The sequence below is a fragment of the Musca autumnalis genome, unplaced genomic scaffold (assembly GCF_047663935.1).
Source record: "Musca autumnalis isolate F117 unplaced genomic scaffold, ASM4766393v1 scaffold_2, whole genome shotgun sequence".
Classification (NCBI taxonomy): domain Eukaryota; kingdom Metazoa; phylum Arthropoda; class Insecta; order Diptera; family Muscidae; genus Musca; species Musca autumnalis.
Window position 1 is genome coordinate 164,748,754 of NW_027411755.1, and position 22,877 is coordinate 164,771,630.

At 37.6% G+C, this 22,877-nt stretch overlaps 2 protein-coding genes across 6 annotated transcripts in view; one reads left to right on the plus strand and one right to left on the minus strand.

Moving 5' to 3' along the window:
* The window catches only part of LOC141394823 (uncharacterized), a 91,029-nt gene that overhangs the window by 40,555 nt on the left and 27,597 nt on the right, over positions 1 to 22,877 (minus strand). For 2 of the 5 annotated variants that reach the window (XM_073969756.1, XM_073969757.1), the window contains exons 17-19: positions 16,427 to 17,406; positions 10,045 to 10,432; positions 9,842 to 9,979 (exon numbers count right to left, since the gene is read on the minus strand). In XM_073969756.1, the coding sequence (XP_073825857.1) occupies positions 9,923 to 9,979; positions 10,045 to 10,432; positions 16,427 to 17,406 (1,425 nt within the window). In that variant the 3' untranslated portion in view covers positions 9,842 to 9,922. Of the gene's footprint in view, positions 1 to 9,841; positions 9,980 to 10,044; positions 10,459 to 16,426; positions 17,407 to 22,877 lie in introns of those variants that run through there. The other 3 variants (XR_012410499.1, XR_012410498.1, XR_012410497.1) reach the window with 2 other exon arrangements.
* On the plus strand, positions 1,725 to 9,898 carry ninaA (neither inactivation nor afterpotential A). The gene is made up of 3 exons (XM_073969762.1): positions 1,725 to 2,316; positions 9,579 to 9,679; positions 9,746 to 9,898. The coding sequence occupies exons 1-3, from the start codon at positions 1,816 to 1,818 to the stop codon at positions 9,846 to 9,848; spliced, it is 705 nt and encodes a 234-aa protein (XP_073825863.1). The 5' UTR covers positions 1,725 to 1,815; the 3' UTR covers positions 9,849 to 9,898.

Below are 22,877 nucleotides of genomic sequence, written 5' to 3' on the forward strand. Positions count from 1 at the left end.
TCTTCTGCCACATAACTAATACATATAGCTTACTGTGGAAGGAGTATTTCATCCAACTTTTGGTGTCGAATATGCACGACTATGAAGATACCCCAGAATCAATCCCAAACTATGGCATTGAATGTGTTCCATCAAGATAAAGTGACGTCAAGGCAGCAATTAATAGGCTTAAGAACAATAAGGCAGTAGGAGCTGATGGGCTGCCTACTGAACTGTTCAAAACCGGTAGCGATGTATTAATATGGAATATGCATCGGTTTATTAGCTAAATTTTGGCTGGAGGAATGCATAAATAACGATGTGACCTTTAATCTGCTATGTCCCATGCACAGGAAATGAGACAAGACGGTTTGTGCCAACAACATAGGCAGGAGTCTCATGTGGTCAATGGTGTAATAGGGTCAAAACAATGCGATTTTAGCCCTAAGACACCTACAGTAGACCAAATCTTCTCTCTACGCCAAACCCTAGAGAAGACCCATGAAATACAGATCGACACTTACCACCTATTCGTCGGCTATAAAGTTAACTTCGAGAGAAGTAATGTTATGGGTTTTTTTACATATGAGTTGTCACTTCTCCCATACAAAATGTATATGCAAAGTGACAACTCATATGTAAAAACCATACCGTGTAAAATTATTCACCAACCTACCACAACAACGCTCTCTGAGCGTCCGTATTACCCAAATACGTTAAGTCCAAAATCACATTTAAAACACCAAATCCGCGACCGAAACTTACTTAAATGTTTTCATTCGTAAAACAAATAATTTTCCTTTGCAATGAATTGTATTTCATGTTCTGTTGGGCTTTTGTTTTCAAAATACAAAACACACACACATACAAACTATAACGTTCTGTCAAAGTTAAATTTGTTCAACTTACAAAAAGTATACGCTCGACGTATTTAGGTAGTTCTCATAAGAATACATGTGTTCTACTTTTTTCACCACACACGCCCTGGGTATACGGACGTATATACATAGGTATGGGCCTTACGCATATGACATCGACATCATAGGTCTATCAAAAAATAATATTGTTTAGTTTTTTATTAATTTTCACGTTTAGAGTTAAGCTTAATGAACGAAAATCGGATCGGAAGCTAATTTGATCTAAGTAAACAGTTAAACATAAAACTAAGTAAGTAACCTTAAGGCCATGTTTATATTATAGCCTTTTGCAGGGTTAACCTTCTTTATGAGGATTTGTTTGACGTATATGAAATGGAATTGACATTTGAAACCCAGTGGATTTGTTAAATCCGGTTATATATAAACGTACTATAAGTCTTATAGTATTAAAAGGCAGGGTGGCGAATAATTTTAGTACCTCCTTAAAAGCAATGTTGATTCGTCAAATGCTGATGCACAGAAGTGGAGGTGTAGGGTATCACATAGTCGTCTCTGTCCCGACTATTGTCTTTGTTTATTTGTTTCATTTAAAAAATACTTTTCTGTAAAGAAAATAGAAGAAAGTCGAATTACGTCTATGACATAATTTTCTTTACAAAAGTTCATTCGCCGTTTGCTTCGTGGTTGATTTGGGGGGTGCTCTAAAAACAAATAACGATTATTTGACAGAAATCAATAGAAAAGAATGTCAATGTACAGCAAAAATTCAAGGTTTGGTTTAACCTCGACATAAAAAGAAATATGTATCTTGAATTTGTAAGGTTTCGGAGGTACATGAAAACAGGTATGAAAATTGCTATTCACATTATAGTGTTCAAAGTAGATTGAAACGAATAAAACGTAACAAGTATTTAAAAAAAATAAATAAAAGAACATTTTGTTCCATAAATATATCAAAATGCATTTCCTACGGTTATTACTACTCCTAAATGCATTGATCACATCCGCAACGGCATTGAGTTTTATTATAACTTCCAAAATCTATATGGATGTGAAACATAACAAGAAACCTTTGGGTCGTATCATTTTCGGTTTATTCGGCAAGCGGGCACCAAAGGCTGTAACAAATTTTCGTCATATCTGCACAAGAGGAATCAATGGCACCACCTATGTAGGTTCGGAATTTCATCGCGTAATTAATCGTTTTATAATACAAGGTGGTGATATTGTGAATCATGATGGAACCGGTTCAATAAGTATTTATGGGGATTATTTTGAAGATGAAGCATTGGATATTGAGCATTTAAGACCCGGCTACTTGGGTATGGCTAATCGTGGTCCCGATACAAATGGATGTCAGTTCTACGTTACAACAGTTGCAGCCAAATGGTTGGATGGTAAACATACTGTATTCGGAAAAGTTTTGGAGGGTATGGATGTTGTGCATGCCATCGATGATGTAAGTTTTAAAATTATAGTATGTATATAGCAGAATATACTCATGATTTGTTGGTGTATTTTTAAAAAGTTAGCAAAAGCTTTAGTAGAGTCGGGACCGACTATGTTATACCCTACACCACTACCCCTGTGCATAAGCTATTCACGGGTAAACATTTATTTTAGGTATATACTAAAGTTATCAGCTACCCTGCCATTTTATACCAGAACACTTATACGGTCTAAATTCATTATCAGATTCTCCCCTCGGAATACATCCAACAAAAACAGAGACATCCTCCATGTAAATTAAATTCCACAAGTTGGAAATTGGGAAACATGAACTATTTTTCTATATCTCAAGTATTTGCGAAAGTAGATGGGGCAGAACTTGGTGTATTTGAGAGAAAATTTCTACGAAAGATTTATGGACCAATATGAGTTGAAGTTGAATACCGGCGTCGTATGAACCACGAACTATATCAGCCGACCGACATTTATATTTTAAAACCCCTGTGCATACGCTTTCCATGGGTAAACATTTATTTTAGGGATATACGAAAGTATCAGGCACCGTGGCTTTTATGCCAGACCACTTAAGATGGTCTACATTCATTATCAGGTTCTCTCCTCGGAATACATCCAACAAAAATAGAGACATCCTCCATGTAAATTAAATTCCACATTTTGGAAATTGGCATACCTGAACTATTTTTTCTATATCTCAAGTATTTGACCACTTTTCGTAACGAATTGGGACCAATTGAAATCTCAGGAGGTCTTCTTTAATATTGGTCACCTTTGTTGAAATAACACCAGCCAAAGCGGAGATATTCGTCATTACAATTCAAATCCAAAGAATGGAGCATTGGTATATTATAGATTATTGCGATATCACCGTTGTTTGACTACCTATGCCATGTTTTGCATCATTGTAAAGTTGAAATTTTCTCTGATGATGAGCCTTTTCGTTTGGAATACCCCTAATAGAAGCGGAGATATTCGCATTGTAACGACACAAGTTCCATTTGATTGGTAGGATAGCTCTCGGAGGCCAGAGTCTGTCACAGAAATTTCGGTCGTCGTGGGAGACCTGGATAAGTACTCCGGTAGGCTTTCCAAAGTAAACCTGGATAAGTGCTCCTTGCTATGACGTTTCCGTTGCTGGCTCAGATGGGGACCTGGATAAGCACTCCCTGCCAAGATGTTTCCTTTGCCGGTTCTGATGGAGACCTGGATGAGTACTCCCTCGTATCCTGAGGATTTGGCTTGTTGGAGACATGGTTAAGTACTCCCCTGTTTTCGGCGGTCAAACCTGGGCTGGTATCTACTGAAGATCAACGAACGATCACACGATCAGTCGAGGATTGACAAAGGGAAATCTAAGGGTTACGGGCAGCGCTTAGGCTTATCGCCGCGGTTCAGTGGTCACCGGAGGGTGGATTAAGAGAGGCCTAAGAGTTACGGACACTACTTAGGTTGAGACGAGAGAAGCACAAGTGTTACTGACACTTCTCAGGTTGACACGAGGGAAACGCAAGAGTTGCGGACACTACTCAGGTTGGCACGGAAGGAACCTAAGAGTTACGGACACTACTTAGGTAACGCGGTTCTGTAAGGGATACTAGGGTTTATTTCGCGCATTGTATACTTCTTGTATGTAGTTTACCTGCTCATTGACTAATCTCTCAAATTCCTTCACGTGGTACCTATCAGCCACTAAATAATTTATTTACGGCTCTTGTTGGTTAGGATAACCGTGGTGATAGGTGACCTATTAACAGTTGGTAGCTGATGTGTGGCCTTGACTCGATCGACCAGTGAACCTAACGGTTTACATTTAGGGCCATTATTATATGTGTTCTTTTGCTATTGGATGGATTTTAAAACGCAAAATAAACCAAATTGTAGGCATTAAAAATGTAATTTTCACATTAAAAGTCAATGTCGGGAAGGTCCTCCTTAAAATTTAATGATCACTTTTAACTTTAAGTTCAACGGAACGCTACAAATCTGTTCGGAAAATCTAAACTATAACAAAAGAAGACTTGTAATAATGGGGGTTAAACTAATTCCGTAAACAAGTATGAGTCATGGTTACTTCAGTTGGGAAATAATTAAAATATTGACAATGGGTGTAGACGAAAACGAGCGTGGCGATATTCGTCGTTACAGTATATGAACAAAATGTTTATTTTTTCTCCACATACGTCTTTTGTCCATTCTGAATCAACAAGCTCTTGCTCTCAGAAAATGTGCGGTTCTATACCTGAGCAGAACATTAAAATATCGGGCTGTGTAAATCCCCTCAGTATAATTACCAGATGAATCGGCGTACACTCATTGATATGAGAGGATTCTCCCTTGTTATGGGAACATACATATGTATGTACCATTTAGTAGTATTTAGTACAAATATAGTAGCATTTAGTACTTTTAGTACACATAAAACAAATGAACAAAGGCTATAGTCGGGACGGGGTGGACTATGTGATACCCTAAACAACTAACTAATAGACCAAGAAATAGTATCTTGCCTGACACAAAGTCTTTTGTGTAGTCCAAATCCTCTTTTGGACTGCAGGCTTGACGCTCTAGAACACGATTATTAAATACTTTATCTATTGAAAATTGGGCTTAGATCCGTGATACAAAAATTCTTCCTTCACCAGGGCTGCTAAGTTGCATACTAAATGCATGATGTCAATGGCCCAAAGCGAGGTATGTCCTGGGATCACTTCGAAATATATTTGTTGTACATTTAATCTATACAACAACTGCATACTCGTATGCACCGAATCAGCATCGCATGTGCTAAATTTGCCAAAGCATGTTCTTTCTGTTATCCATGTCGTATATCGTTTTGCATCCACACCTATTAACAGCTTTCAATCCGTTAATAAACCACTCAACATGAAAGAATATGCATACATACTTGATATTTTCATCACTGACCTTTATTCCATCGAAGGAAAGTATTATATTATCGAAGAACTGTGGGTGTTGTTTCCGTAAAATCCATGGGTCTGTCTGGGAAGAAAAGCTCATAATAGTCGGTGGGTTGGAATTTGAAGTTTAAGACATCTTACTTCATTTTATAAATGGTGTTTAAAAATAATAATTTTGATCTCCCTGCTGAAATAAGGGTAAGTTGATTCTTCCGATGTTATATCGCTCTAAATTTGTTGATAGTTATGTTTGGTTTACATTTGGCGTCTTTTCGTGGAATCAAGCAAAAATTATCATGATTTCGCATACAAAAATGAAATCATCTCATTTCGTGATTTCAGCGAAATCAACATCGAAATCGCAGTACACATGATATACAACCCTGTTATTGCCTGAAAAAGTACCAAAAGTTGCAACACTTTTCACGTATCACAATAAACAAGGTAGATGGTCAATTGATGCAACAAAAAATTTTAGTATCAAAATTTGTAAACAATATGAAAAAAATATTAAATTACTTTGTCACAATGCTATTTTTCAGTGTGTTATTGTACTTTTTTTAGTGGTAATGTTAGAAAAAGTAGCGAATTGTCAAAAATTGATTCCCCATACAAATTTCTTAAAAAATAATGGAACGAAAAATTTACGGAAATGAATTAGTCATCAACATGTTGATAGTTTCTACTATGCCAAAATTGTACGGCAAAAAACAGGAGAATAGGGTGTTATTCGGCGCTGTTTTTGTTTGAAGAGAAGTGCAAGTCTTGCTAAACTTCGGAGTACGGGAACGCATTTTTAGCATTAAACGGGAAAACTGCTGCAAGTTCTGAACACAACTTTTATCTATCAAAATTTATTATTATGATGTCTCAACGATAAAACCATTTTTTATTTTTTCATTTGTTATTACTATACACAATTAATACGATATATAGATAATTTTACGATCATTTTCGAAATAAAGTTGTAAAGTTCTATATTGTCGTATATTTTTGATGACTAATTCAATTTACAACAACTTGTTTTGAAAATTCATGTTCGATCAGCTGCGCAATTGCATCTACCTTGATCATTGTGATATGTTTGAAATCAACAAAAAATAAGTGTAAACACCGGGATGTATTTCAGGATTTCGTGAAATCCAGTGGATTTTAGATCGCAAGTGTAAACTTGGCATTACGCCCATCTTCGTCATTGTCATCAGAGTGGTCGTGGCACTGGCAGCAGAAGCAGGGGGGGGTTACTCTGTATTGCGATGCGTTTGCGTTTAGTATTTTGGTAACGCAAGATATTTGCGTTAACGCACGATTTTTATATTGGCTTTTGTACTACATCTTGTGGCGGTGTCAGAAAGGAAAAAGGAACAAAAATACTTTAGAAAGGAGATACGAAAACGCAATAGAGACGCATTTAATTTCCTTACGCATCGCATTTTTCTTACGCATCGCAATAGAGAGTATCCCCCCAGATTCAGTCGTAGCTGGAGATGTAGATATAGATGCATATTCAGCTGCATATGCATCTACTTCTGCAGCTACATCTAAATCTGCAGCTGAAATAGAGGGCGTTGCAAAGGTTCCTTGCACCGGTAGCCCTGATCAAATGGGCAAAGCCAATGGGTATAAATAAATCTTTTTTGAAACTGCTGGCTCACAAAAATGCAGAGAGCATATATATTTTTTATTAAAGTCAACTTCAGTCCCATAGTGTTGCCGTAATGTGTGTATCCATGCAGTCCTCACAGAATGAAATTTAGGGCCGGTTTCACTATATCGAAAGAAAAATATTGCGAACGAAAAACACATGGCAATATTGACTTTGTGTTTGCTTTAAAACAACTACAAAATTTAAAAATCATGTACGAGTTTACTTGTTTTTCTTTTGTTTCCATTTTCGTTCGACATAGTTAAACAGGCTGTTAATATGTGTGTTCGTTTACTCAAAATTTGTACAAATTGTTACTGGATGTTGTTCTTTTACTCTACAGTACAATGCAAAGTCGATTGCAATAAGTTACTGGACTTGTACGAATTTGTACAAATTGTTGAGTAAACGAACACACCTAATGATTGGCATCCTCTCGTTGCTGTTGCAAAAATAAAAAAAAACACGACTTGCGATTAGACAGGATATAGTTCTCATTAAATAGACGTCAGGATATATAGCCTTTCTAAGGAGTCTGCATAAAGAAAGTCTATACTGTCAAAACTATATATACAAAATATAATTGTCCACCTACAATTCTATACCGAAATTTTTAGGGATAAATTGTCTGAAACGGATTTCGCCCAAACATATTCAATTTGGCATATTTTTGATCGCATCAAAGTGTATATAATTGTGATGACTTTTTTGCAACATCATGTAGTATTTTGATGAAAAACGAATCCTACAAAAATTCGTGAAAATCGGATTGGATTTTGCTATAGCTATATAGGGCCCACAATAACCAAAATTGAATTTTTATAGGCTTCGTTTTTCAGCCACAACAATGAACTGGTAATCCGATACGATTTTCAAAATTTTTTGTAGAAATAGTTTTTTCATCGATCGGACCATAATTGTGGCATTTAGAGAATTTTCGTTAAAATGCGCCTCTGGTCGCATAGAAATTACTATGGAAACAAAGATTGCTAGGTTGGCACGGGTTAACCTTAACCGATCGCCACAAAATTGCATATATATATGATAAGGTTTTGAGTCAAATGGAAAAAATTGGGGGGGTAGGAAATCCAAAAAAAATTTTTTTTGGGTCACTCTAATGTACATAGAATCACTTCCCAGAAACAAAATTGGAAGTAGTGCAATGCAGAGTTATGATTTCAATACATCTTTCGATCCACACGGAGTTATGAAAAATGCACTCCGCTCGATACATTTTAGAAACACTCGATTAAAGATCCCTAGCCAAGCAAGCCAATTTTTTTATCTCTAGTCTTTTTTTCTGAACACAAGAAAGAGTGTCTAAAATTATAAGAATTTGTTTAAAGAAATAAAGAAATGCAAACTAAAATTGCGAACGTTGCTGTAATTCACGAGACGCAAATTATGTTTGAAGTGGAGTTGGAGCTTTTTTGGAAATCTGAACTGGAGTAGGAGGAAAAATGAAAAACCATTTGGATGATGAAGCAGTATCAATTGCGGTGTCATAAAAAGAAGAGCAGAGGAAGTAAACTAACTTATGCTTGGTTTACATTTATGGAATTGACAGTTGAAATCGAGTGGATTTCGTAAATGTAAACTTAGCATTACGATCACATTTAATGGAGAGCTTTTTATGATTTGTGTTAATGTAATAAAGTTAATGTTCTTTTTTAAACGAATAATCAATGTATTTTATTTATTTTGGGATATTTGCAATGGCTTTCATTTTATAGCATCTTTAGACCGCATTTAAATTCAATACAAAACACTACATCAAAGGCTGTGATTTGGATCAAAAATGGAGTGCATCCTAGCTGTGTGCCGTGGAGGCAAAATGGAGTGCACCCTAGCTGCGCGCTCTCTTGTAAAATTCATAAGTGAATTCATAGGAAAAGATGTACTCCAGCGGCAATTGTTCTAGTGATTTAACTGCATCCGCGGATGCAAACTTTTTGCTGGGTTTCTGAGCCGATTTATGCATGTCCGTCCGCAACGTACAGGTCGCATTTATTGTCAGGTTCAGCTGAAAATTGAAAAATATAATTTTTTTGCTGAAAATCGGTTCAGATTTGAATATAGCTCCCATATATATTTTCGCCCGATTTTAGGTATTTGGTGCACCAATCACGCTATGTATGTCCAATTTTAAGGAAATTTGGAATTTGTGACGCAATTTGTCCAAGAGAAAAGTTTGCCAAATTATATTGAAATCGGTCCAATTTTGGATATAGCACCCATATATGCATGAGAGAAGTCTCCCATGTTCCTTCAGGGATGTTTGTGGAACAATTATTATTATATTATTATTACCCATATATGTATGCATACATATGTTTGCCTGATTTGAGGTATTTGGTGAACCAAATGTGCAAATTCTGTCCAATTTTAATGGAACTAAACAATGTCACCGAATTCGAACTAGAAATATGTTTACCAAATTGTATTGAAATCGGTTCAGATGTGGATATAGGTCCCATATACATTTTCGCCCCCAATAAAAAATACGCATAGATCCAATAACTATTCCCCATTTTGGTTTCATATTACGCCCAAGCCTTGACGAACATTGGCTAATCGGTCATGAGAGTTATCATAAAAATTTTATAATTCATAAATCAATTTTACAATTATTTATTTATAAATTAATTAAAGTAAATTAAAATTTACGAAACTTCCATTCTTCATTATTAGGTTAAAACGGATAGAGATGATCATCCCATACATCCGGTTATCATAACAAATTGTGGTGAAATACCCACAGAACCATATGAATTTTATCCAGATGATTTTAGGTAAGTCCAACTTAAAATATTTTGTTATAACAAATAACTGTATTATTGTCGTTTATTATATTTCAGTGTATGGGGATGGATCAAATCTGCGGGAATACCGGTAGCTAGCTCATTTGTCATTCTAATTGTGTTTCATTATTTCTTCCGCCAGTTAAATATGTATTGTTAAAGACATAAAACAAAAAATAAAAATATATTTATTAAAAAAAAATACAAAAATCGAATTTATTTGAATCTCTATTATTAAGCGTCAGTTATGGTACCACGCAACAAAATCGGCAATGTTGGTCCCATGTGAAGCTGAAATTTGAAGAACAGAAATTGTTTAAATTAACAATTAAAAATTCTATAACTTAAAAGCTTACATCAATAAATAAATAATCCTCTATTTTCTGATTTCTTGAATAATTCAATCTGTCTGGGCGCATTAGAATATTGACATTGAGTTTTGCCGCAGATATGTTATTTTTAGACTTCGCAGAGATTTTACAATAAGTATGATGGTGTTTATGTTCTGCATAAATTGATTTATTCAAACTGCCATAGAAATTCAAAAGACATTTACGATTTCGACTTCCACGATAGAGACTGCGCTGATGCTGACATGCCTTGTCTATGTCAAATGAATGGGCATGTTTTATTTTTGGATTGACTTCAGCATCCAACAGTCGCTCATACATGTTGCGATAGAGCTTCTTGGTATGACATCGATATTGTTCCATGGGATAGTAAATGAATTGAGCATCTTCAGTTCTGAAATGAGGTTGTAGTAATTTAGACTGTTAAAATGTTATGTAAGGATACTTTCCTCATTTTGAACCTGAAATGAGAAATTAAACCTAATTCGGCTTTATAATGTGGGAACCACCACGCGGCGATAAAAAGTAGGTCCCATATCATTGAGCCAATATGAATCGGCGTGCACTGATTGATATGAAAAAGTCCCTCTTATCCCTCGTTTTATTTGGGATATAAGTATGTGTAACGACTTTTTGTTTGACTCGAATTTTCTGGCATCACTTCTGTTCCTATTCTTGCTACAGCTCTTCTACAGTTTTTTTTTTTTTTTTTTTGGAATATTTGAAACGCCTACCATGCCACCTTACGTAGAAGTCGTTAGGAGCTTGGTTTAAGGAGAAAGCAAATTATATAGCATAGACATTGACTCTCTGAAGTTAGTTGTTTTTGTAGCAGAATAGAAACCTACGTCGAGGCATAGGTTTGATGCTGGGTGGGATTGTCTGACGTTTGTGAGGCTCATATTAGGCGCTCGGCAAATCGATCCGTTGAGAGTCGCGTCAGGCCAAGAAAACAACAAACACATGACAACTTCAAACGAAAACTTTATGTGGTTGTTGAGATGCCGCACTCAACGGAGTCATTGTGCCGATTACTTGACTCTTGTAGTTATAAGCTATGCCTTTCTCAGCAAAGATATTCTATAGCAAAGTTAAAAAACTGTTATGGCAGCCCTTTCCGAAGACTTTTTAGGAGAGCACTTCTTGAAGCCCTCCGAAATGATCGGATCGTTGTAAGGCGTTTATCTAAACCTAATACAACACTTTACCTGCTCTTGTTCACCATACAAACCCACATTAAAACTTGTGCTTGTTTCTCAGTCCCATTCAAAGTCTTCTATAAAGCATTAAGCATTTGTGGAAACACCGAAGCTATTCTATGAATACACTTATGGAAGTCCTTCTCGAAGAGACACTTACCAACTATCTGCGACAGTCATTACAAAAATGCATTGTATTGATGTAAGTACCATCGTAAATGATCTGCGTTTGGATGAAATATCACGAGGTGTAAAGTTAGGTCTGCTCTTCCGTGCTCACCAGACAGACTGACAGACAGGCATTAGGCTTTAAGGCCTTGCGGAATACCAACGGTAAGGCTTAAATAACTAGGTGAATCAAGTGTCTCCAATATATTGTTAGCCACCCATGTTGGACCAGAAGCCTAGAAACAGGATAGTCTCGCTTCTGAAGTCAGCAGAGGCGAATTGTACAGGCCGATCGCCTCCTGTCTCCAGTAGCGAATACTCTAAAGGAACTACTTCACCATTATGAGAGACAGTTTCCATGTTTTCCAACATCATCAGCCGGAAAATGCACAGCATAACAGCAGCATTACACGCCATTCCACACATAGCTGTCGAGAACTGAACAGAGGAGGCCATGCGACCGAACAGTTGTGGAGGCTCTTGACCTACAGAAGGCTTTCGATACCGTCAAACAGGCCAACACTCCCGTGTTTGAAACATTGGGCGCCGTTAGTTTGTGGAATTCGAAACACGTCGAATGAAACAGGAAGTTCCCCAAGACGTGGTAATACCTCCGAAACTGTTTAACCTCTATTTTTTTAATTTCCGCACTTCAGAGGGTTAGAGATCGTAATGTATGCGGCTAAATGTACCATCTTGTTGTTGGGTCATATCGTCGATGACATGCATATGTGATAGGTTAAATGTCTACATAGCTGACTTAGAGCAGTTATTCCATCTAATGAATATAAAAATATCCGCCCCCTAAATCTACTACCACACTATTCACTACTTGGATGACTCAAATAAGGATACCACTAAACATATTGGTCAATGGTGTGCTGATTCCAACTACTAATCATCTCAACATATTTCGTGTAAAGTTTGGCGGCATGTTTAAGTGCTTCGCGTAAGCCACAGCTATTTGCGGCAAGATCAGATGTAGGAATCATTTTCTCAAGTCGCTGACAGGTAGCTCTCGGGGGTGCAGACGATGAAACCCTGTTGACCTCTTACAAAGTAATAGGCGGATGTGGTATGCAAATGTTAGCAATACGTAGTGGAAGAATATTCAAACCTGTCACAATACCAACCTGAGGACTGCGCCGGGGTGCTTCCTCATGAGACCTGTTGACCAACTTCATGAGGAGACGAACATTTTATCGGTGTATTATGTACCTGCCGTAGCAGTACCTGCCCCAATCTAGTGGATAGTGTGAATGAATTAGGAAATGGCACTACAGGTTGAATTTTTGAATCTGGACAAGAGGAACCAGTACTAACTGAAACGATACACGAACGAGCGAATAATAGGATCAGCTGATCTTCAGAATGCATATTTAATATCTGCCAGCGTTTCTCGCACATAACCGGCCTATGGAAGGAGGTAAGGGGACCTACATTCTCAAAGTGGGGAAGCCGAGTCTTACATTACCCAAAGGCTATAGGCCACAATTAGATTCCATAAAGATCAGTAGATATCAACACTTCTATATCAAGGGGAAATCAGTAGAAACCGTCTTACATGAGGTGGTTGAACACGTTGAGAAGAACATGGAAAATTCAGACTTCCCTTGGTGGGTTTCTCTGTAGTAAAATCCATACTACGATGAGATGCTGAAAAGCTGGATTGTCAATTCATACATAGCACGATGGGGCCAATGGCAGGTATTTGAGCAAAAAGTCATTTTTCAAGTCAGCGATTGAAATCAAATAAGAACGGAATTATATTCTTTACACTTTCAAACCTACAAAACCAAAATATTACAATCTGGCAACGACCCACGGCGACATGCCAAGCTGTCAAAGATGTCATAATTATGATTCCGTTTATTTCTGACATTCAGTCGTAATTAAACAATTTAAGTATTTTGGCGCCAAAACCTGATCAGTTGATATTATCTATTTTTTAAAAATGGAAAATACGGGTAATGGTATGTAAATTAGGATTATTATTAAAAGTGTAAATGTAATATTAGATGTGGTCAATAATTTGTTGTGTCAGTAAGTGATGGTTTTTGATGTAGTCTGTGGTATCGTCCATGTGTTCTTTGGAGTAGAACTTTCGGCTTCAGGGTGCTTTCTCGTAAAAATATGTATCTGGTGAAAGGTGACAATGTCGGCTAACAGATTTTGAAAACAATTTTTGCGTATACTTGCGAATAAAAAAATTATCAACTTCCAGATTTCGTAAAACTTAAAAATTTGGATATTTTTTATTTTTGGTTGGAAAATCAGCGAAAACCTAAACACCTTATTCAATGGATTTCTGCAAAATTTAACGAAAGTTAAAAAGCAAATTTATAATATTTGTACACGCCTTAACCAAAAATGGATAAAAAATTGGAGGTCAAAAAGTCGTGTATTACAATTTGAAAGCTTATAATTAGCTAGCGACACAGTATTTACGCTAGATCAAGTTAATGATACAAAGAAGAGAAGGCGCCCTAATGTGGATTATAGTGAAGGAAGAAAAGTTGCTTCGAAAGTCTGCTATGAACACGGCAACAATACCAAACCCTTGATTCATGCCGCCTCTGTTTCGGCCAATTTGTCAAAATATAAATATTTAAACTATGTTCTCAAGGAAGTTCGGTATCAACCAACTAAATTGAGAAAACAATTAACGTCGACAGAGAAAATTTATGAGCGATATATCCAAATCTGAACCGATTTCAATATGATGTCTCAATAATGTTTTCTAGAACAAATTCAGTCACACACTTTAAATGTCATCACAATTGGAAATATATAGCGTGAAAATATATATGGGAGCTATATCCAAATCTGAACCGATTTCGATATAATTTGGCATCCTAGACTTAATTTCGTCACACATTTTAAATTTCATCGAAATTGGACAGAATTTGCGTGTTTGTTGCACCAAATACCTAAAATCGGGTGAAAATATATATGGGAGCTATATCCAAATCTGAACCGATTTCAATATAATTTAGCAAACATATTTCTAGACCAAATCCTGTCACACGTTTCAAATTTCTTCGAAATTGGACAGAAATTGCGTGTTTGTTGCACGAAATACCTCAAATCGGGCGAAAATATATAAGGGAGCTATATCCAAATTTGAACCGATTTCAAAATAACTTGGCAAACTTATTTCCAGTCCGAATTCCGCCACATATTCCAAATATCATCATAATTGGACAGAATTTTCGTGTTTGGTCCATCAATTACTCGAAATCGAACACCTTATACAATGGATTTCTGCAAAATTTAACGAAAGTTAAAAAGCAAATTTATAATATTTGTACACGCCTTAACCAAAAATGGATAAAAAATTGGAGGTGAAAAAGTCGTGTATTACAATTTGAAAGCTTATAATTAGCTAGCGACACAGTATTTACGCTAGATCAAGTTAATGATACAAAGAAGAGAAGGCGCCCTAATGTGGATTATAGTGAAGGAAGAAAAGTTGCTTCGAAAGTCTGCTATGAACACGGCAACAATACCAAACCCTTGATTCATGCCGCCTCTGTTTCGGCCAATTTGTCAAAATATAAATATTTAAACTATGTTCTCAAGGAAGTTCGGTATCAACCAACTAAATTGAGAAAACAATTAACGTCGACAGAGAAAATTTATGAGCGATATATCCAAATCTGAACCGATTTCAATATGATGTCTCAATAATGTTTTCTAGAACAAATTCAGTCACACACTTTAAATGTCATCACAATTGGAAATATATAGCGTGAAAATATATATGGGAGCTATATCCAAATCTGAACCGATTTCGATATAATTTGGCATCCTAGACTTAATTTCGTCACACATTTTAAATTTCATCGAAATTGGACAGAATTTGCGTGTTTGTTGCACCAAATACCTAAAATCGGGTGAAAATATATATGGGAGCTATATCCAAATCTGAACCGATTTCAATATAATTTAGCAAACATATTTCTAGACCAAATCCTGTCACACGTTTCAAATTTCTTCGAAATTGGACAGAAATTGCGTGTTTGTTGCACGAAATACCTCAAATCGGGCGAAAATATATAAGGGAGCTATATCCAAATTTGAACCGATTTCAAAATAACTTGGCAAACTTATTTCCAGTCCGAATTCCGCCACATATTCCAAATATCATCATAATTGGACAGAATTTTCGTGTTTGGTCCATCAATTACTCGAAATCGGGCGAACATATATATGAAAGCTATATCTATATATAAACCGATATCAACCAAATTTGGCAGATTAGCTTCTAGGCCGATTATAAACATCTGCACGAAATTTTGAAGGTCTAGCTTGCCCCTGTGATTTTTTGCCTCAAAACCGTATCATCGGCCCCATCGTGCATAGGAGAGATATCCGTGAGGAATACTGTTATTAAAGGCACATCGCATGGCGGTTCTCCCACCTCTATTCTTGCTTCTGGTGATAAATGAAATTCTTGTGTATTTCGACCAGCTGAGAACTAAGGGTGTGGCTAATGCTGATATGTAGTAGCGCTGATAAATGGCAAATTTCCACTAATCCTGTCTCACATTATGTCTCAAAGTGCTGTGGTACAACTGCCAAGAGTGGGCGAACACAGGTCCTATTGCACTCTACACCTGCAAGGACTATATTGGGAAAAATTAGGGACTGATACCACAAGTCAAGCTGGGTGTCCGGTCATAGTAATAAAATGGGAAGCGTATTAACAAATGAACTAGCTCGAGATGGCTTCTTGAGATCTACATCGAGCAAGCACATCGCAGATGGCTCTTGGAACCTGGATGCGGGACATCCAAATCAATCTGGCCATTGGTCTCTCGTCGTAGAAGTTAGACTTAATTACAAAGTTCAAGAGACCCTCAAAAGGTTGACATTGAAAATTGGAGAAGAAACTGATTTGAAAACGTATGCTATGTTATGATTCATTAGAATCCTCCCATGAAGTAGTCGGTATAAAAACATTAGACTTTAGAAGAAATTATAATTCGATTAATAATAATTAGCAATTATCAACTTACTTATCATTTGCTTCCAAATCCACAAAAACCCCGGGAATTTGTATAACACTTCTAGCGGCTGCTAAAAGTTTACCGGGTCCCAAAAATTCCAGTGAAACAGAGTATTTACGAAATTGATTAACAACCAAATTACCCAAATCCAAAACAATTCCCCGAATATGGAAAGGTAGGGGCTGAATTATAAAATGTTTTAAATTTATGGCAAGTTTTTCGTTCAATTTTCGCGATAAACGTTGATGATCGTGATATAAAATTTGTAAATGTTCAACAGTTTCCGGATTCGAATTAAGTTGATGAAGAAATCGTTCCGTTTCCAATAATTGATTCAAAACTGCAAAATTTGGCACTTCTTCATTATCATTTATCAGAACATAACTTTGCAATAGACAACGAATGTAACGAAGTTCTTGTGCATGACGTGATTTTGATCTTGAAGTTATTGAGCGGCTTTCATCTAACATAGAAGTTGATGGGGATGGTGATGATAATTCCGCTACTTCTTCTAGAGAACATAAAGACTTCTTCTCTTCGTGTTCTTCCGCCTGATTTTGGAAGAAATCACATTCTAGCTCAGTTATATCAGAAAACATTTCGAAGTAAAAAATCTTTTGCAAGAAACGATATTCATTGATAATATCATCGCTCGTCTGAGTTTCATAAGGTAGTTTGGGATTATCTGTTATTAGCATAGGCATAACACCCTGGCCTCGAAATTTCAATAATTTTATTTGTCCATTATTTATGGTTATCCTCAATTCACGCATGAATCCATCTTCACTGAAACCCATAATTCCCTCAAATTTCAAGAGGGTTTTATGTAAGGGTGATAGTATCAATTCCATGTTGTTTAGCATTTTGATGTAACCTGCAGCTGAGCGTGGCAAATGTTTTGATATTTTCGAAAATTGTAAATCGAGGGTTATATCGTAATGAGTTATATTTTCAGCTAGCACCTGGGCTTTGAAATGTTCATACCATGGCTAAAAGGGAGAGGAAAAAAGAATGAATGGAGCTTTAATTTTGGCATTTGACATATGTATGGAGTTAATCGAAACAACTAGGGCTTAACTGTCCTATGGTATCAAAAAAGGAGGCCTAATCATTCTACTGAAAGATCATATGAATGCAGTCTAAAAAAAAAAACAAAAAAAAAATAATCTACTTGTGATATGAGAATACCACTTGCGATTTAAGAATATCACTACAGTAGACCTAGGGGACGCGAGGACAACCTGTTGCAAAACAGTTGTAATACCATCTGAGAGTTAGTTTTGAACTACAATTCTACGTAATATTTTGAAGTTTTCTACGAAAGATATCGGAGAAGTGGTCCGATATAGTCCATATTCGAACCTGATGTATATTTGGCAAAGTATGGACCAAATCGGTAAAACCTTTCAAGTTATCGTGGCAACCAGCCAGACAAACATCCGGACGGAAGAACTGAATCGAATCCACATTGTATGAAACGGATTTCGTCAGAACATACTTCGTGTCTAAAACCATTACTTCGAAGAAGCATGTTTTTGAGCGTTAGCCAAAAGGCTGAGGGTATAAAAAAGAATATACAACGTAACCGTATCTTCAGATCATTACAGCAAAACCGCGGCTAAATAAAGGGTGTCCCAACTAGAACGCAACTTTTAAACTTCGCTCCATTCGAAGTGTCATTGTTTGACATTTGAACAATTTTTATTGTTTGATAGTAGAAGGTTACGTGGTTAGTAAAAATGGAGCGCCACACAAATGAACAACGCATTCTCATTGGTATTGGAGAGACAACATGAAAATGCTGATTTTCATCTTATCCACATGCTGGAAGATAGTACTCTTTGTCCGAATAATGATGAAGCGCAGTGGCAAAGAATAGAACAATCTCTTCAAACTTCGGCAAAATTTATATTTGGGTACCAAAAACCACCACCTAAAAATCCATGTTACGATCAGGAGTGCCGTGAGGCTACTGAAGAGAAGAGCTCGGCATACAAACGATCCTGCAGCGTAAAACCAATGCCTTTTAGACCTGGCAAATCTACAATAGACCAAATCATAGAGAAGATCCATGAAAAACGGATCGACACATACCCCCTGTTCGTCGACCATAAAGCTGACTTCGTTAGCCCGATAATTTTATTAGTGTTCCAAACCATGCCTGACATCTTGCAAAATACTCTCTCAAAATCCGCAGTTGAAAAGGTTTCAGACAAGGTGATAGTCTATCTATCTACAGGGCATGTCTTCTTGGGTGGCGGATGGGATGATGACATATTGAATCAGAATTGTCAGAGGGCGATCTCCGACAAACCTGACACAACATGTCTTTTTAACCTTGGGGATCTATTGGTACCTCAGTATGCTAGGGTTACAGAAGTGGCATTTAACAGAGAGTAATCTCTAAAGGATGTTTGCTCCTCTTTCCCATGTATACTGCGGATCCTTTGGATCCCCTGTGGACAAAAACGGATAGGAGTAGTTCCCCTGAAGTAAACAATTACGATGAGGAAGAAACAGAAACTAAATAAAATTACGGTGCTGGGCCTAAATAACCCAGTACCAGCGTTGATAAGAACACCAATCATATGAGGTTAAAATCAAGCGGTTGTTATCCGACTGTTTTAAGCGTGGTTGCCTTGGCACCTACAGTGCACTTAACATTAATAATAGGAAAGATGATGACTCGGCGATCTCTAAGGACAACGATATAGCCAAGATTGGTGCAAACAGGTCTACGGCGGAAAGGACCGAAGTTATGGACTATTGAAAGTGGAAAGACTTTTTCCAGAAGAGCAGAACCAGGACATAACCCCGGATAAAATATTGCTCAATTTGATCCTGACCTACGACGGTCTGGGCACCACGGCGATCCCAGACAAATCTATTGGGGAAGATGAGAGTAACATGGAGCAAGGGAGTATGGACTCAGATACCCAACTTGTATTAAGCTCTGCTCCAGCAAGTCCAATATAGACACATGTCGGTAATAAACTTCAAAGGCAGGATGTCACCGGATGATGATGGGAAATCCAAGGAGGCTGCAACATAAGTCAATTACTCTAAGGACAGATCTGTCAGAGAAATTAAAGGTATTTAACACTACAAAAGTAATGAGATTTATCTTCACAGACCCGAGTTTGCCCTGTCAGAAGGAGGGTACTTACGGTGCAGATACAACCCATGTGTTGTTGAGATCAAGGGATTGTGATCCGGCTGTTTTAGGTGTTGATGCTTTAACAACGCGAACTTCAGGTGGACAAGATCTTCATCAAGATCTTCTTCCCTGTAGCTGCTCAATCCCAACCCTCTAAAGAAGCTGCGACGACAAATAAAAAAGTAGAAATGACAAAGCCTACTGCGCCAAGCATAAAGATGGAGTTAATCTCTGCTTCTAAGCCGAACCCCAACCAAAAGGGAATGAATCATGCTAAAGAACATACCCCTAAACTAAACGACACCGCAATTCGACTCAAACCCGAAAATCCAGGGGAAAAGTGGAGAGACAATCGGTTATAACAAGGTGTTTGGGCCAACTGAAAAACCACAATCTTCGGAGAAGGCGGACAAAGCTTTACAGAAAACAACTGTGAAACGGGTGTGTTCTTTCAAAGGTCAGCAGCCTTTGCTCCAGCTCTCGGGTGGTCAACCCATCGACCTATAAACCAGTACCGAGAAGGAAGCCAACTACAATGAAGCCCGCTGACGACCTTCGAGTAGCAATCATCGGGAGAATCATCGATAGTCGCTGGTTGCTAGTCAAACTCGGTCTTCGGAGTATCATTGTTTCTGTGATGGTAAATTAGGGTGACCAGCAATTTGCCTCCTCCTTCTTTAAAAAGTTCGTCTAGATCATTACTGCCAAAAAAAGATATCGTGAGATTTCCTCGTTCAAGCCTTGGGAAGCGGTTAATCTTACTGTGGTCTCCATAACTGAAATACCATCCGGAAATGTGTTTCCACCACGGGTTCCCCACATCTCGCGTACAAGGAGCTTATAATGAAATGCTGGAGCTTTAGAATTGAGATCTCCTTACACCTAACTGGATCACAAGTCTGCAGCAGTGAGTACTTTGTACTCGATTGACCCGAAACTGAAAGCGTTTTGGCTAGCGAATGCCAAGGCAGCATCAAACCTATGTTGCTACAACAACAACAAAATCACTAGTCTTAACCCTTGTAAGGAGAATGGAGGGATGTATATTAGGGTGGATGTGGTCTCCATATGGAAGGAGTATTTAAAAAAAAATTGGCGAAACTGAATTTCAGTTTGAGATGGATTCCGTTCCATCTGAATCCACGTCACGTAATTCCGTAACTGGAGAGCTTTGTGCAGATCAATGTGCAGCATTGTAAAGCTAATGCCGCTGAACTACTCTTGTTTCTAGCGAGTTCTAAAGTAAACATGTCATTAGCACAGGAGTTATACATACAAGAATATGGTTTCTGGACTAAGCAATGCCAACTTTGACGTCTTCGTTTAGTCCGAGGGGGACAAGGAGAGACTTGTCTGGCTTTTTCGTACATACCCGGCATGTGGGTAGCGGTGAAGGTCGCACCGAAAGACTACAGACAGACCTATTAGCTAATCCACCTTTCTCCTCAAGACACTCGAGTGACTAATCGACCTGGAGTTTAGGAGCCATATGGACACCGCTTCTATAAGCAACTCGCAACATGCCTACATTAAAGGCAAACCTGTAGAAAAAGCTCGTTATGAGGCGATTGGTTTTATTGAGAGGAGCATGGAGAATTCAAACTTTATGTTGGCCGCATTTCTTCATATAGACGGAGCTGCTTTCAATAATGTATAACTTGAATCCATCAACCTCTGACTGAGAAATGTTAATATTTCGGAGACCCTGACACATTGGATTAATTAGATGCTGGAAACAGAATTATAAATTCAAGTATTGGGGAGACTACGATTAGGAAAATAGTATCTAGAGGTACTCTTCAGGCAGGGGTACTCTCACCGTTGCTGTGCTTTCTCGTAATCACCAACATTTTTACGGAATTGGACAATCAGGGCACTAAAGTTGATGTACTGATGTACTACTGATAGCTGGCAAATACTAAAATATCAGAACTTATGCAGAGAGCGTTATTTACCATAGCTGTGCCCGGTCGGTCACAGCAAACAGTTTTGGAAAACAGAACTGGTACTGTTTACTAGAAATCGTAAGTTTGGCGATTTTGTGCTACCAATAATGGATGAAGTGCAACTACATCTCTTCCCCAACTAAAATCCTGGACTGCCATTTGCGTCGGAAAAGAGCATTTGAGAACCGGGCGAATCGTGTAAAAAATCTATTGGAAAGGAATGGAACTGATTATCCACTGTATGTATATCGCTGTGATAAAGCCCATTCTATCCAACGGATCTCTTGTCTGACAGCACTCATTATCTCAGCAATTGACATCCAGCTAATTTGGCTTGCACCTTGTCAGCCTCGACTCTAAAAACATAAGCCTTCAGAAGTACTCCATAAGTAGCTCTGAATGAGCCCGGCATTTGGGACTCAACATACATGTCATGCAGCTAAGGCTAAATAAACTGAATCTTTGGCGTGGCAGCATCTATGGACGTGGATGTCTTCTAAAGGAATTAAGAGCAGACATTCCTCGCGGAAAATTTAAATGATTTGAATATGTTGAGGTCGTTATCCCAAGTAGAGATAACTGGAATCGAAATAACGGACGGCCTGACCTTTTCCCAAGATGGAAAAAGGTATGAAAACTGGTTATGAAAGCTGGCGTTTACTGTGACAAAAAGTCTGGATGCTGAGCTCTTTGAACTGGTGACTATCTTTGTGGATAGTCAAGTGGCGCTTAAAGTCATCAAATCTAAGGCCGTCGTTGATTACAGAACCGCATTGAAAAACCAAATACTTTTCGACTATGCGAAGTACCAGGACGCTGGAAAAACGGTTATGGCATGAACATGAATGAGAAAAAGTAAAATATCGTTGCGATTTTCCAATCTACGAGGGGCACTAGAAAACGTTCTGGCCTAGGCAACACGCATTTTTATACCCTCCACCATATTATAGATGGTATAATTAAATTTGTCATTCCGTTTGTAAAACATCGAAATATTCATCGGAGACACTATAAAGTATATATTCTTGATCAGGGTAAACTTCTAAGTCGATATAACCATGTCCGTCTCTCCGTCCGTCTATTGAAATCAGGATACAACTCGCAATTTTGAAGATAGAGCTTTGTAATTTGGTATATAAGTTTCTATTACACCTAGGATATATGGTATTGCAAATGGGCTATATCGGTCCAGGTTTTGATATAGCTCCCATAGAACAGTAACACCCGATTTCGGTATTTTTAAGGTTTTAGTTTCATTATCACACCGAAATGGCTGAAATGTGGTACTTAGTTTCGTTAGTGGTATGTATACAACTTCCCCCCAGAAATTTGTCGAAGCAGGTCCACGCCTTCATTT